General features: G+C 46.0%; 1 protein-coding gene across 1 annotated transcript in view; it reads right to left on the minus strand.

Moving 5' to 3' along the window:
• The window catches only part of Cpxm2 (carboxypeptidase X (M14 family), member 2), a 134,890-nt gene that overhangs the window by 91,932 nt on the left and 27,605 nt on the right, over positions 1–15,353 (minus strand). Inside the window, exon 3 of the mRNA XM_005401963.2 lies at positions 5,792–5,901. Coding sequence (XP_005402020.1) covers positions 5,792–5,901 — 110 coding nt within the window. The remainder of the gene's footprint in view (positions 1–5,791; positions 5,902–15,353) is intronic.

Below are 15,353 nucleotides of genomic sequence, written 5' to 3' on the forward strand. Positions count from 1 at the left end.
TTGTAAAATAAAATATTCCATCCTGCTATTTCCATAAAAATTCAAATTTCCAAAATCCCAAGATTTTGGTATGCAAACACTTTGCCTCAGACTGTTACTTAAAGCCAGACACAGAACAAAATCCCTTTGTTGGAACAGGTGTAGCATTCCTTGCTTCAGAAACTATGAGGTGTGATCAAAACATACCATCAACAACGAAATTTTTAAAAATGTATTCAATAAAAGACATATCCCATTAATCCTCTTCAAAATATTACCTCTCACTTTCAAAACACTTATCCCATCCTTCCTGCCATATTTTGAAACAGTTATGGAAGTTGTTTTTCATGTCTTTAGTTATACTGTTGTGGCTGCCTTCATATCCTGAATCAATTCAAAACATTTACCTTTCGTGGTCATTTTCACTTTGGGGAGGAGCCGGAGTTGCCCAGTACTGGATGCAGTGAATAAGATGGACATGACTACCATATTGTTTCATTTCCATAAAGACATGTGATCAAACATATGGTGAATGCTTAATTTTTTAAAATTTATTATAGCAAAAGACACATCGCCTTTGCTCCCCTCCAAAATAATCCCATCATTCTTGGTAAAGTGTCTTTTACTATAATAAGGTATTTTTAAATTTACTGTATCATCCTATCACCCCTTGTATTCCCACTGTGATTATGTTAGCCTTTATAGCACCCAGCACCTATCCCCAGGAAAGACTTACTGGATCATGGCAAGGTTTTACACAGCCAGAAACCAGCTGGAGATTGAGCACTCAGAAAATCTGAAAGCTCTAGAGGAACAAGGGCAAAGACTCCGTGCAGCATCCATAAGTAGGCATGGAATGCTCAGAGCCGAACATGCTCCAAGTACTTCCTGCCAGGAGAAGAAGCATCTTTTTGCTGGAGCAGTGAGGCCTCAGGTACAGCATGGCCAAAGGGTACAGGGAGACAGGCATGAGGGATGTACTTAGGTAAGTGAGCTTCCACACCAGGCGAAAACTGTGGATTCAACATTCTGCACCTGAGTTCCTGTCTTCGGTGGAGGAGGGCACATAGAAAGTCGTGGGCATCAGCCACCTTCAAGGTTTACACATCATTTCAGATAAAAAGCGGCTCAGACCACTGAAACTAGAGCCTTCCCGTCAATGTCTAGGGCTGTGCAGGTTTTCTTTGAAGGGAAGTACAGCAAGGAGCCATACTTCATCCCAGCAGTGCCGGGGAGACAGCTCTGACAGATGCCCTTGTTATATCCAAACATTTCCTCCTGAAAGAGGTTTAAAAGGTGAGTTCCTCTCAGGAGCCAAAGTGAGTCAGCTTCAGCTCAAATACTTATGGTTAGATCTGGGCCACAGAGTGTCAAATGCTGGACTGGGTGTCAGGAGGTGCGCGTGCTGTGCACCACATTTTGTCTAGAAACATCAAAATGTCAATACTTTCCTTCAGCCTCTGATCTGAGCACCAGTGTTCTTCCATTCCCAGTTATTGGCAAGAACTGGGGGAACATCCTTAGTCCCAGGCACATGATCCTTATATTTCATTTCTTCTGTTCACATGTCAAGCCTTCCTTTATGCAGCTCTGCAAACTTAACAGTGAGGCAGGAAACCCAACCCACTGAAGTGGCAATGCTCTGAAATATGCTCAAGGTTCCCAGCTCAGGAAGCATCTGACACCATCACGGTAGGGGGACAAGTCGCTTAAGGGTGACTGAGCACCTTCCCTTAGTTTATGAACCATGAAGATCTCCTGGGGTCCTCAAAGGATGCTCTGGGGATGGGTCAGGTGATGGGCTGCCACTAGACAACCAACCTGTATACCTCCTAAAGTATACTTCCTGTGCACCTGGCTGCCTTCCAAGACTAAGCACAGGCAAAAGACAAAATGCACAAAGGAACTTAGAAATGAACCAACACGTGGCCACACTAAGGCAGAGGAACAGGAAGCAGCGCGCATTGAGCCCCATGCACAGGACCACATTCCCCTACACCTTCTGTATTTACCTGTTCCTATGGGCCCCATGGTCTAGTGCTGGTACTTGGTGTCACAAACTACAAATCTATACTCAGTCCTCCATATGCACAGGTTCTATTTCTACAGGTTCTACAACCACATATGGAAAATATTTAGAACAAAATTTTTGTCTGTACTAAACATGCACAGACCTTTTTCTATCATCATTCACTGAACACTCCAACATTTTACATAGAATTTACAATATGTTATGTATTATAAGTAAAATAGAGATGATTCAAGTTTACAGGAGAGTGTGGTAGGTTATGTGCAAGTGCTATGCCATTTATTATTTATTTATTTATTTATTTTGCAGTAGTGGGGATCGAACTTGGGGTCTTCTCACTAAGCTACACTCCCAACCCTTTTTAAATTTTATTTTTTTGTTTTCAGGCAGACATTCCCAACCCTTTCTTAGTTTTATTTTAATTTTAGACTTGTCTTGCTAAATCACTAAGTTGCCTGGGCCGGGCTTGAACTTGCAATCTTCCTGTCTCAGCCTCCCAGAGAGCTGCGATTACAGGCATATGCTGCCATACCAGGTATGTTCTATGCTATTTTATAGAAATGGATTTAGCATCCATACATTTTGGTATTTGAGGCAGATCTTGGAATCAATTCCTCCATGGATATCATGGGACATCTATACTGGCAGAATCTGTGCACGAAGAAACTTTCCTCATGTCACAATGAGGTTATTCTCTGTCAACCACATAGGAACATATGCAAGGGACCGCTGCCTTGTCTGCACTGCCTCCTTCTGGGACCCATAAGCACTGCAGCACCTGTGCAGAAACAAATACGAAGCACCTGCAGCTAGCTATGTGGAGACTGCGCTGACATGGTGCAGGGAAGAGCCAAGAAAGCAGGATGCAAGTTAGGTGCATTAGACTCATCATCTGGCAAGGAGAGAGACAAGTAAATCAGTGGGACGCAACTGTCAGGAAATAATGACACGGCTGACTCATCATTCCAGATGCTGTACCTAGAACACACTAGTTACTGATGTGGGAGAGAGACTCATGACATCGTCCGGGGCAACAATTCTAGGTTTGAAGTTGCTTGGATTTGTAATCTGTCTCCCCTGGGAAATCCTATCCAAGTCATTCAAACTCCATGTGTCTGTTCTGTATAAGACAGAGGTGAGAATGGTGGTACTTGTCTTTCCTGTTGAGGAATAAATGCAGTACAGGAACAAGTATAACACACTGATCACAGTACAGATGCCTCTCAGACCCAATGCCTCTGCCCTCTGCCAGGAAAAAGACAGTTCTTTTCCTTTACTCCTTTTGGTCTTCATGATACTGTGAAAGTAGCAGAGCTGCTGGTGGTACCTATGTTTTCCTGATGATAACACCAAGCCTCTGAGAAGGTGGTTACCTTACTTAAGACCACTGTGTTAGTTCATGGGTCCCAGCCTGTGAGGCTTATGCACTCGGGACTGTACTATGCCACTCTGTGCCTACAGAGCCCTGGGCCAGGGAAAAGCTGGACTAGATTTGCTCACATTCTGCTTGTCCTAGAATAAGTACATACTTAAATATGAATTCTAATTCTGACACCTTGGTGTTTCTCACACTTCAATCCCATTAGCTTGACACGCCTACAAAATACGCATAAGTGAGACAAGATGTAGTTATTTTTAAGCTGCATTTCAAACCATTCTGTGTGGGGAGGCATATTTTTGGAACACTGACTTTAATTGTGCACCTGCAGCAGTGGAATTATGATGCCTGCAGCACTGGCTCTGGAAGGTACAAATCACAAAGGGGTGCCAGCCTCATGGTTACTTGCCGGTGGAGGTCATGGATTGAAATCCACTCACACATGCTGCAGACAGCACGCCACCTTCTGTGGGTGACCCAGCTTAAAGGGGTAGGGCTAGGGATGGCTGGCCTGGCCTGGCCTGACTATTACAGCAACAACTTCACACTGTAAGGGAAGGTATGTATATTTCCTTCTGAGATGGCATCTGGGCAAATAAGACACTGTCACAGAGAAAAATCCATCTAAAGACCAATGGCACCAATGTGAGGATGTCAAACTACCCCCTTATTTACACTGACTGAAAATAGGAGAGTGAGTTCTGCTGACATTCACAGGGAGGAGCTTCGTGACTCCCATAGGAAACAGACAAAGGAGGTAAGAAAAATGAGGAGAGGGTAAGGACTGGATGGTCTGTCCACTGTGGGGCCTGTTGCACGGCCCAGTGAGGGCAAGTCAGGGATCAAACACTGTCCACACCTCAGCCATGTCTCCAGGGACCTCCTCCGTGCGCCTTGTGTGTGGCCATGCTGTGCTGGGTGCTAGTGGATGGGCAAGAAGAAGACCAGTTCCCTCTCCCCAGGGGCCTACTCTGCCCAGGGAGGTGGCTGAGATAAAGCCCAAGGAGACAAGTACAGGAACATTCGGGGAAGCTGTATCACGCAGGCAACAAAGAGGTATCCAAATGGGAATCTGTTCAAGGAGCAACTGGAAGCTACCAGAAGCTTTTGCCAGAGAAATGAGGATTTTATCACTCAATGGACTGGTGAGTGTTCAGGACTCTCATGTTTTCCAATGAGGCAACTAAGGCTCACAGTTATGAGATAATTATTCCAAGGGTCCCAGAAGCTAAACATTCCAGCCAAGGCTTGAGCCCAGCATACCTGACCAGTGACTTCGCTGCCACACTCTGGCTCAGTCTGCAGTAGAAGTCCCAACCAGAAGGACTCCAGTATTCCCTGGTCCTCACCTTACCTAGGAGTTTAGGGCTAACAGACCCTTTTGATTTTTGATGGAAAATGAGGGTAAATACAAAGCCTTCTTGCTTAAGTGGTAACTCCACTTGTAGAGAAACCATTTAGAACATCACATGCTATCTCCTTCTGCAAGAAGCAGTCCCCTACACCTGCTTGAATTGACCTGAGCCTCACTCTAATTTCCTAAGAAGTCTAGAGGCCGCCTTAGGGTGCTGGGGCACTCAAGATCAATAATGGTAACTCCTGGCCAAATTGAGAGTTAATGTATTCACTTTCTTGTAAAATACAAGAGAATTTTTGCAGTTTCCAGTCTTACACATTCAAATGTTTCTTAACTGGTTTTTTTTTTTAATAGTATTTATAAACTAATCTTTGGATTTCATTAAAGTTCTTTCTGGAAATGTTCTGCCTGACTTCCTCTGAGCTAATAAGTGGCAAGGGGTGAGTAGTTTGGCAGTCTATTCAATGAGTCAGTTCTGAGGGGTGATGAGAAAGCAGAAGCATGAAGTCAGACCTGAGCTCAGATGCTCTAGAGCGCACATGCTCTCTGGGAAGGGGCCTGAGCCTCTTTTGTGCAGTTCCTGGCGTAGAAGCTACATCTACCAAATTTACAGTGACTATTAGGGAATGAAAGGTCCACTCTTCCACTTAGAGGAGCTAAGTGCAGACTTGATGTCCCCTCAGGGTAGAATGGAAAGACTCCCCACACCGCAGGTACAGGATTGCATATGCACAGAGGGATTGAAACCACATACAGTTACAGAACAGCTGGAGAAGAAAATCCAAACTATGGCACTATTAGAAAATCACACACACAAAAAAAGAAAAACACAGCCTCACTTTTACTGACAACCGTCTTTGGAGAAGACAAGTCTTTGCATCCCTGCACTCCGCACAATAAAAATTACTTAGCAATGCCCTCCTTATCATGAGAACCATTGCTAACACTTTTTAAATGTTGTGCATGCTTGACCTGATCTCAGTGAATCTTTGCCATGCCTACAACCAGAACAATCAGCAACACCACTGCACGCACAAAAGGCTGGTACCTGGATGTTGAGTCTCCCTCGATGTGCTCCCAGGCCATAGCGCTTTGTTGTGGAGGCATGGAGCTGGAAGTCTGTGATTTTTAAGGTTTCCAGACCAAGAGGTGGACAACCTGGAAAGCACAAGGCTTGTTAGAAATAAGAACAGACATAGAAAGAAATGAGTCTCTGGTTTTCTGAAAGTGACCAGGCACTTTTCCTTTTCCCCTGAACTCCCAGCCACCGGTGTGGCTCTCACACCCTGGTACACCGGATGTTTGCAGACAGACATAGTCAATAGAGCTGTCAACATTTTGCCAACTTTCTCTCATTAGCATCTGCTTTGTAAGTATTTTGGCTCTGATATTCTTTCTCTGTTGCTATCCTTGCTACCATTGTCTGAGGCTGTTTCCAATTAAGGGCGCTTTCTCAATGTGACTCAGTTGGGGAGCATCCTTGGGTAGAAACTTCAGAACAATCCCATGGTTTAGCTCTACAAATTTATCAGAATTTGTTGATTTTTCTTCAGCAACTCTAGGCTTTGTATTATGCATGCTAATAAGCAGAGCAATATAAATAGAAAAAATCAATTGTCTTCTCTTCTTGGCAAAACTGAGAACAGCTACTAAGCACAGTTTGCCTCTGTAATAAAACACCAGTGCTAAGGCCAGCTGTCTGAATTACTCTTTTCTCATTGCTGAGACAAAATATTCAACACCCCAAGTTAAAGAGAGAAAAGTTTATTTAGCTCACAGTTTGTGGAGGTTTCCATCCATAACCAGCTGGCTCCAAGGCAGGATGGTCCATAGCAGAGGGGCAACAGTTCAGGGCAGCAAAAGACAGCAAAAGCAACAAGCAAAAGAGGACTGTTTCTGTCTCTTATATTGTATGCAGGCTACCTGCCCTAGGGTGGGTGTAGCACTCACCACTTTAATCTCAGAATTAGACCATAAATCAGCCATAAACTCTAGAGTCAGCTTCCTCTGAAAAGCCTGCTCCCATTTGGGGGAACATCCAGACATAAAACATAACACAGGTCCCTGGTGATTGTCTGAGCCCAGGCCATCAGACCCACTCATAAAAGCATTAACAGCAGCAGGGGCTGGGCCTCAGGTCTCCGAAGCCTGGGCTGCTATTCTCACCCACCAACCTGCCACCAGCCTGAAATATCTCAAAGTAAATATCTCAAAGCCAGCTCCTTAACCTCTGACTTGGAGAAAGAAAACAAAAACTCCCCAGTATAAGTGAAGAAAGTTCATCTCTGCAAAAAGCCTTAGACAAACTCAAATGACACAGAGACAAACATTAACAATTGCGTAGGCCACTGCTGAGATGGAAGTACCCCAGGATCCCATGTCCGCATTCTCAGAACAAAACCCCATGGGAAAAGGTTCCTCTGATATCAGAAGGTTCGAGGAAACTGCTAGGATGACAGCCACCGGGTGCTCTGAGAAAGCTTGCCCAAGTGCTGCAGGCAGAGGAATTCAGACTTGCTGGGTCCCAAGACACCATCCAGTTTTTCCCTTGAATTTTCAAAACAGGAAACTGAGGCCTCAAGACCTGACACATCCAAGACATGCCTGCCACAGCAGAGTGGATAGCAGGGCCAGCCTCTAGCCTCTGCTCCAGGCTGGTGAACAACACTGCACTGCCTTCTCAGGTCTGCCAAGCCCCAAGATTAAGGATTCCTGGATTGGGGATTATTCCTCACCCACCTGCTCTGCCTGGGGTTGTCACTGTCCACCTGCCGGATGCCACAAAGTACAAGGCAGCTTCCAATAGCAACAGTGCTTTGATAGCTCCTATAAGAGGGTGCTACAGCAAAGGGGGTACATAGGTGGGGGAGATGTGAGCAGGGGCCACAGAATGAGTGGGAGCCATGCAGTGAACCCCAGAGAGAGGCATGTAGGAAGTCAGGGGCCATATGAAAGAGGATCATATGGCGAGCAGGCATCAGCCACACGGTGAAGAGATGCCATGCAGAAGAGTACCCCTAACTGATCTCTCAGAGGGTAATCTAGTTTTCATAACCCCTCCCTTCCACTTTTCAGGCCAGGAAGACATGTGGGTCTGAGTCACATGGATGGCAGTTCCTTGGTCCAAAATGTTAACTGAGTATCTCTCCACCCTGCCTACCAGAAATCAATGGCCTGTATTTGCCAACTGAGCCAGGTGAGCTCACACAAGTTTCCAGAAACACAGGCTACATGTCTCTGCCAGCAAGGCTCACCATGGAGCTTCCTCCTCTGTCCTAGCAGCAGCCCCAGCCTACCATCACAGAGTCCAGCAGCCTCAGAGCCCAGCCCCTGAGCACAGCTGATAATCCCTCACCATTCCTCCTGCAGGAAGACTATGGGCTTGGAAGCGGAGCCTCCACACTGGCCTCAAGACATGAAACATCTGCTCTTGGATGCCACCTGCCTCTCTGGGATCGTAGACCCCAGTGGTCCCTGCACACACCAGTGCCCCTGGATGGAACTCAGGGAAAACATCTGAGAGTTAAGATCATTGACCCACTAGGAACACTTGATTCCTGGACTTCCTTCAGCCCGACCTGCAGATCATGGCTCTACTTGGTTCTCAGCCCCTGGAGTTGGAGTGATGGTCCTGCTCCTCCACATTCTCTCCACTGCTCCCACCTGCTCCTGGGTCCTCACTCTTTTGCTTGTCGCCTGTCTCAGCCTGTCTTGCCTCAGACACAGTCAGCATCCTTAAGAGTAACAGCCTTTGCTATTTTGTAAAACTTTGTCGATCTGTTAGTATTTTCCTCCTTTTATTTCTAAAATTTCAAAAAAAAAAAAAAAGAGTAACAGCCTCTGAGGAGAGACTCCTCCCCTGACCCAACACCAAGCTAGCTCAGCAGGGGGTTCCAAGCATGGAGTCCTCATGTCCCGGGAATGGCCTCTACACATCTCCATTCTGCCCTTTAGCTTCACACCCATGAGGGACCAGAATGTTTTAGACCCAGACAAGGGAAAAGGCACTGTCTCCATCCCTCCACATGCTTGTACTGAGTGCAGATCTATAATCTTTCCACATAATCAAGCACCAAAAATAACTACTAAAAGGCTCTGCTGCCATTTTGATGAACCTATCCATATGGAAAGTGTAACAGCACCAGGTCCTTCCTTCTTAGCAGGAAATAGAGCAGGTACAAATTCCATCCCTTCATCCAGCTAAGTAACCTCCATGTATGAGATTTATATAGTCAGACAGAATATATATCCACAATAATTGCTATTTAAATCATTTCTTCTGCAAAAACACTTCATATGTATATGAATATTTTAATTCAAAAAGGAACTACCTGAAATAAAATTACATATTCATCAAAATTTCCTGTTCAAATAAGGAAGCTCTGCCACATCCTTTCATCAAGATACGCAAACACTAGGGGAATTCCAGTGGCTATAAGTAGGGTGTTTCATAGGCACATGGCTAATATCAGCTCAAAAATTCAATGCCTGCCCTACCCAGGGAGCCAGGCCACCATATGTTCCTAACAAGAGCAGAGTTTTGTGCAGGTGGCAGCACTGGCAGAAGCTAGAAGCCAGATCTGACAAACATGCAGTCTTTTCCACTCTTACAAGAGCATTATAACATACGGCAGAAAACCTACTTCCCCCATCCACAGCGCACTGTGATGCCTTTGGTGAGGACCCAGATAAATACACGGACTCAGCCAGCTCGTAGATTGTATCCGTGACCCCAGCACTCTGACACTGGGGAAATTTTTCCTTGTTAGAAGATGCTATCTTTAGATCATCCAGTTTTGTTTGGAAGCCTGTTCCTTCATCCATGCCATTTAAAAACAACTAGAGATGGATTCGCACTGAGAGAACACAATGTCCTTGAAAGGCAAAGACCAAGTCACTAACTCACATGGGTTGGTGAGGGTCCTTTGGTTGTAGGAAACCAGCTGTGGCTAATTTAAACAGGAGAGATCCCGGCAGGGATGGCCTGAGGCTCACAGACGGAGAAGAACAGGGGCAGGATATGGCCACAACAATGCTCTTCATGCAGACAGTGGAAACCTCCAGACTGTGAGCTGCCAGAGAAGCTGAGTGACTCCAGGGGCATCTCCAACCCACATTACCCTGTGGAGAGTCTCCACTAGAGCCCAAAATGCCATAGCAGAAAGCCAGAACTAAAATCTAACTTACAACTGTCATAAGATCAGACCTTTTCCTATCAGCACAGACACCAGTGGATAAGCTTGTTCCTTAGCAACAATGTGTCCCATCCCACCCCGAGACACACTGCAACTTTACTGTACATACCACAGTAGTCACATTCCCTGTGGTGCCACCACTTCACTTCAGGTTCTTCACCCTCTTCAAGGTAGCCTTTGGTGGCTTCTCATCATAGGGCTGCCTGGGTCCCTCGGTGACTAATTGTCACCTTTCTCTCCCCCAGGACAGCTTCATGGCTTCCTCCGTGTTGGGGATGCAGTAGTCGTGGTGACAGGCTGGCAAGCTGGCTCTAGCTATGCCAACTTTACCAGGACTCAGGTGCTGTCAGTAAAGCAAGAAGAACAGATGCCAGGACGCACTCCACAACCAACACACTGCACAGGACAGGCATGTGGAGTGGCCTGTGCAGCTGAGAGCTAATATGACCAAATGCTGCCCTCGGCCTAGCCACGCTGTTACGGCTCTCCCAGCACCTGCTCTTGCTGGCCCACCCCAGGAGGCTCCACCCCTCCTTCCCACTTTGTCTGCTCCCATCTCTTTCTTGGACTTCCACATTTTGTGCCCTGACTTCTTTCTCTATTCACAGTTGCCCTGGTCACTCGGTGGCCCTTTCTGACTCCTGGTTTCTTCCTGGCCCCTCCAGCACTGGGCCTGCAGGTGTACCCTCCCAGCTACTCCCACACCCCTACTCTGCCCTGCCATCCTCATCGCAGAGCGTTTCTCCTTCTCCCTTTCCTTCTCCACCATACCAGCCTTCCTTATTCATACTTCTGTCTCCATGACCCCTCCCCGAGGGAAGCTTTTCCTCCCCTGCAGCACAGAACTATAATCCTAGGACCAACTTCATAAGAGAGTTGGTCCTCTTCCCTTTAACAATCCACACTGGGCACCAACCACCTCATCTACCAAACATCATAGGTGCCATTTACACCAGCTGGAGTCAACACACACACAGGAAACTGCAACTCAGGCCTCCGCCATGGGCTATCTGGAAACGGATCATCAGTACCAAACAGGCATCAGTACCCTAGGGCCCATAGTAGCTGTGGCTGTGTATCCCACTCGTCTCCACTGCTGCTGCAGGACAGCCACCCCAAGGCTGCAGCCACTGCCAGGCTGAAGCTACTCCCTCATCCTCGGCACTGTCCCCACACACTCTGATGACAGAACCCCAAACAGGTCACAGAGAAGAAGGCCCATCTCATCTTCACCTGGTTCAGGAAGTTTTTCTCTCTGTTTCTTCAATACTCATTCTTTATTGTTTTCCTCTGATAGTTTCCACTCCTTTCCTTCCATCACAGAGCTGCTTTACACAGTCCTCGCCTGGCTCCAGGAATCTCAATAGTTTGCTGCCTCCCTGCCTGGGCTCCATGCTCCATAGTACAGGCTGCTGCTGGGCTCTTATAAAACTATCTGCTACAGGGCTGGGGAAATAGTGGCACAAGCATGATTCCCAGTACCAAAAACAAACAAACAAAAAACTACCTGCTACATCAGCTGGGCATTACCTGCCTTCCCAAAACCACATTTTTAAGTTAACAAATGCTATAAGCATGAGTTGTTTAAACACAAACTTTCCAACCCACAATCCTTTGTCCAAAGATCAAGGAGGCAAAAATCCCGGGTCAGAATCACGTGCTTCCTGGCAAAAGTTCCTAGGCCCATCTTAATGTTTATACTGAAGTCTGACACAGGAATGTCCACATTTAGAAAAAGAAAAGATTTTCCTATACTAAAGATAGGCAAGTAGGAGCCAGGAAAATTGTCTTTTGATTAAAGATCTTGAATTAGTTCAAAATGCAGAATTCTGAAATGCTCACTATATTAAATGTTGACTCTAATGATTTTTGTATATTTCAACATGCTTCATTTTCCTCCTTTTCTTCCTCCCTGAGAAAATTATCTTAAAGATCTTCAGCCACTCTAGCGAATGTCCAAAGTCCCTGACAGAGTGAGCAGTTACTCCACTTTTCTTCATCTACAAAGGGTAATAATGCTACCTTGGAGAGACAATTGCACAGAGCAAGGAATCCCTGCAAAGCATACTCTGCTGCTCAGAGAAAGGGGGAAGGGTCATCTTAAAAATACAGAATAGTCTGGAGCTCTCAGGGGGATATGGGCAAGGGAGGAACAGCTGTTGTCATAGCACTTCAAATGGGACAAGCAACTCCTTTCTGGCAAAAATCAAAGAGGAACACATTTAAAAAGCAGAAACAACAGACACCTGCCAGCTCTCTTTCCTAGGGCCAGTGCCCAAGGCTGCTCCTAGTCCCTGAAGTGACATTTTCAGAACTTCAGGCTATACTATGGACTTTAGACTCCAGCCACACTGGGGATTGTTGCTAATAGCACCACACCAAATTCAGCTTCCCTGGGACAACAGTAGCCAAACAAATTCAGCAGCATGAATGAATGGGTCCCAGGGAAACATCCACATCTCCAAAATCAGAAATCTAAAAGTGCAGAGGGGAGGCAAATGCCACATTCTCAGCTACACTCCCTAGCCCATCTGTGACTGCTGGGAGGTGAGCAGGGAGCGATCATCAGACTACCATGGGATTTATCATTGGCAACTCATGCATTCAAGGAGCTGAGAAAAAAATTAGAATCTGGTATTCATTACCAGCTAAACTATCCATCAATCATCGAGAGAATTACAGGCATTTTCAGACATATGAGTTCTCAGAAAATTTTCCCTTTCACACCATAACAGACTCTTGCTGAGAACTCCTGGAACAACTTGCCAGAGGCAAGTAGACACACAGGCACATAAACCCCAAGGACATCAAGACATGAGGACCTTGACAGCCAAAGCGCTCCAAACATGATCCAAAGCTGGAACAAGAAGTTAGAATTCTTTTGGTTCTAAATTCTCAAAGAAACAGCTGGCCCCTATCAATCACATAAGGACCTGTCAATCACAATACCAAGGATTAGGACCTTCCTCCAACATTCAGGAAACATTACTGAGGAAATCAGGAGTGTGAATGTATTGATAATCAAGCAAAATGAAGGAGAAACCAATGCTTTGAAGCCTAGTTTAAATAGCTGTAACCAGAAAGTAAAACAAAAAAAAATCTTTGTTAGAACTATAACATAATGTATTTGTATTATAATGTAAACCCATTAGATAATTACTAGATTTAAAGAGTGCCTGGAGTAAATGGGAAACTCACTCACAGTGCTTCATTCCTCATCAATGTTCTGCTAAGCTCCCAAGTAGGCTGTGGACAGCCGAAAGCCAGTGACACTGAGGAGATATGTGTCAGGAACAGTCACTAAACTCTGCTCAAAACAAGCTACAACTCCTATGAAAATGAATTGTCTTTTACCATCAAATCAAGTTTCTCTTGTTTTTAGAAAGAAAACGGCTCTTAATCCTGAGATGCATGGGGGTGAAGGGAACATAGGGACAGATGTGAAAAAACACTTCAGGAAAATACTAATTAGAGATCTGAAATGTGACATGATCTAGGGAAAAAGAGAGTGCCAGTCACCAGACATGAGCCTACTTCCTCTTCAGGCAAGTGCAGGAGCACCCTGTGTGAACTGGAGTGCCATCTCCCAGCCCAGGGCACCATTCATCCTCAGAAGGTGAAGATAGGACCTCCGGCCTCATTTTCCTGCAGGCATATGCACGCACAAGGCATTAGATCTCGCCCTTGGTAGAATTCTGTGCATTATGGCCACTTAACAACATGGAGATCACTAGTACTTGTGGTCCTTGTCACTACCTCCATTAATTACCATATGTGCTTTCATCAGCTCTTGAACAAATTGCAAGTGTCCATTGTCTGTAATATCATGGAGGTTTCTGTGACCCAGAACTTGCAAGGCACAGTCAGAAGGGAGTGTATATAAGTCCTGAATCAGGGCACCAGTATCAACTCTCCACTCCCAATATTCCAAATCCGTCTGAGGTCTGAGGGGTTGGAGGGGAAGCTGTTATGAAAGTTAAGTTATGGCCCTATATTAAAGGCTGACAATTTAGGGAGCAAGAGGGTCAATGTACAAACAATAATCAGGGCCCAGGTCCTCTGGAAGCATCTTGTCACTTAATCCTCACAATATTGTGGGACATAGGCATTATCATCCCATTTCACACACAAACAAACTCAGAGGGGCTAAGCTGAGTTAAACAGCTACTAAGCATCCAAGTTAGAATTTGAAAATCATGGGTGACATAAGATTTCAGGCATAATATTTACATCACCTCCATTTGACATGAAAACCTCAAAATATAATATAAATGCAAGTAGGTTGCTTGGCTGGTATTTGGGGTCACACCAGGAAAATGGGCTGGAGCTGGGACAGGCATCACTCGCTCACTGGCCAGAAAACTCAGAGTCTGAAGCCAGAAGCACACTGTGGTTAATTGCTGGGAACAGAGCAGAAAATTCCTGAAGACATGGAGGGCACTGGAGGGACAATCTCCCAGTGCTCCTCAAGTTTTGCTTTTGCTGTCACCCATAAGCCCAATAGCTTTAGCCCATGGAATTCTTTCCTTCACCTTTTTGAACTTGACATTCCCTCTGACCAATGCAGAGTGAGGAGGCACCTTCCCGGTGCACTGAGAATGTGTTTGCAGTGGCTCTCTGCCTGTCTCAGACACCACTGACTTCTAAGTGGGTCACAGGCCTCTCCCAGGGGCTTGGGAAATCTCTAAGCTAACTTCGGTCTAATCTGCACACCCTTGGAAAGCTCTTTCACACCTGCCGCTCAAAGAACACCCCTTAGCCCCTCACCACTGGGCTCCTGACGCCTGAGCGGCAGAGCTCACCCTGACTGAGCATCTGAATGTCTTGGGAGTTTTAGAGAAAAAATGGGGAGGGGATTCTGATCAGTAGGACATCAGCTTCCAGGGAATTCTGAGGCAACTGCCACCTCAGGAGCCCTGTCTGGTGTCTCACCTGTGAGCCATATGAGCTCAGAGATTTTCTTTCCCAGGCTCAGATGGATCCAACAGAGGAAACTCAGAGAACTGGAAACCAAGCCCAAGCTAGCTGATGCTTCACATGGCTGGAGTTGGCCCAGAGGTGCCTTTGGCCTCAAATGCTCTGATGGCAAGTATTAGCCATCAGTCATCATGAAAATGCAAATGAATACCACAATGAGATGAATATATATCTACAAATATGGTTAAATTAACAAGGCTGACAGGTGCTGGACGCACACCACCACGATTCCCAGCTGAAACGCACGGAGAGAGCCAGGTACTTCCCATCTAATCCCTGAGGGCAGAATGCACGAACAAAGACCTGGCCTACATTACAGATTGAGTCGCTGTGGCGGCAGAGAGGAGATCTGGACTGAGAGGCCCAGGGGACTTCTCTGGCTGGGGGCCGGGCAAGCAGGCTCTCTGAGCGAGGCAAGCAGACTCTCTGAGCCCCACG

Source organism: Chinchilla lanigera, unplaced genomic scaffold, assembly GCF_000276665.1.
Source record: "Chinchilla lanigera isolate Chin_1 unplaced genomic scaffold, ChiLan1.0 scaffold00076, whole genome shotgun sequence".
NCBI lineage: Eukaryota > Metazoa > Chordata > Mammalia > Rodentia > Chinchillidae > Chinchilla > Chinchilla lanigera.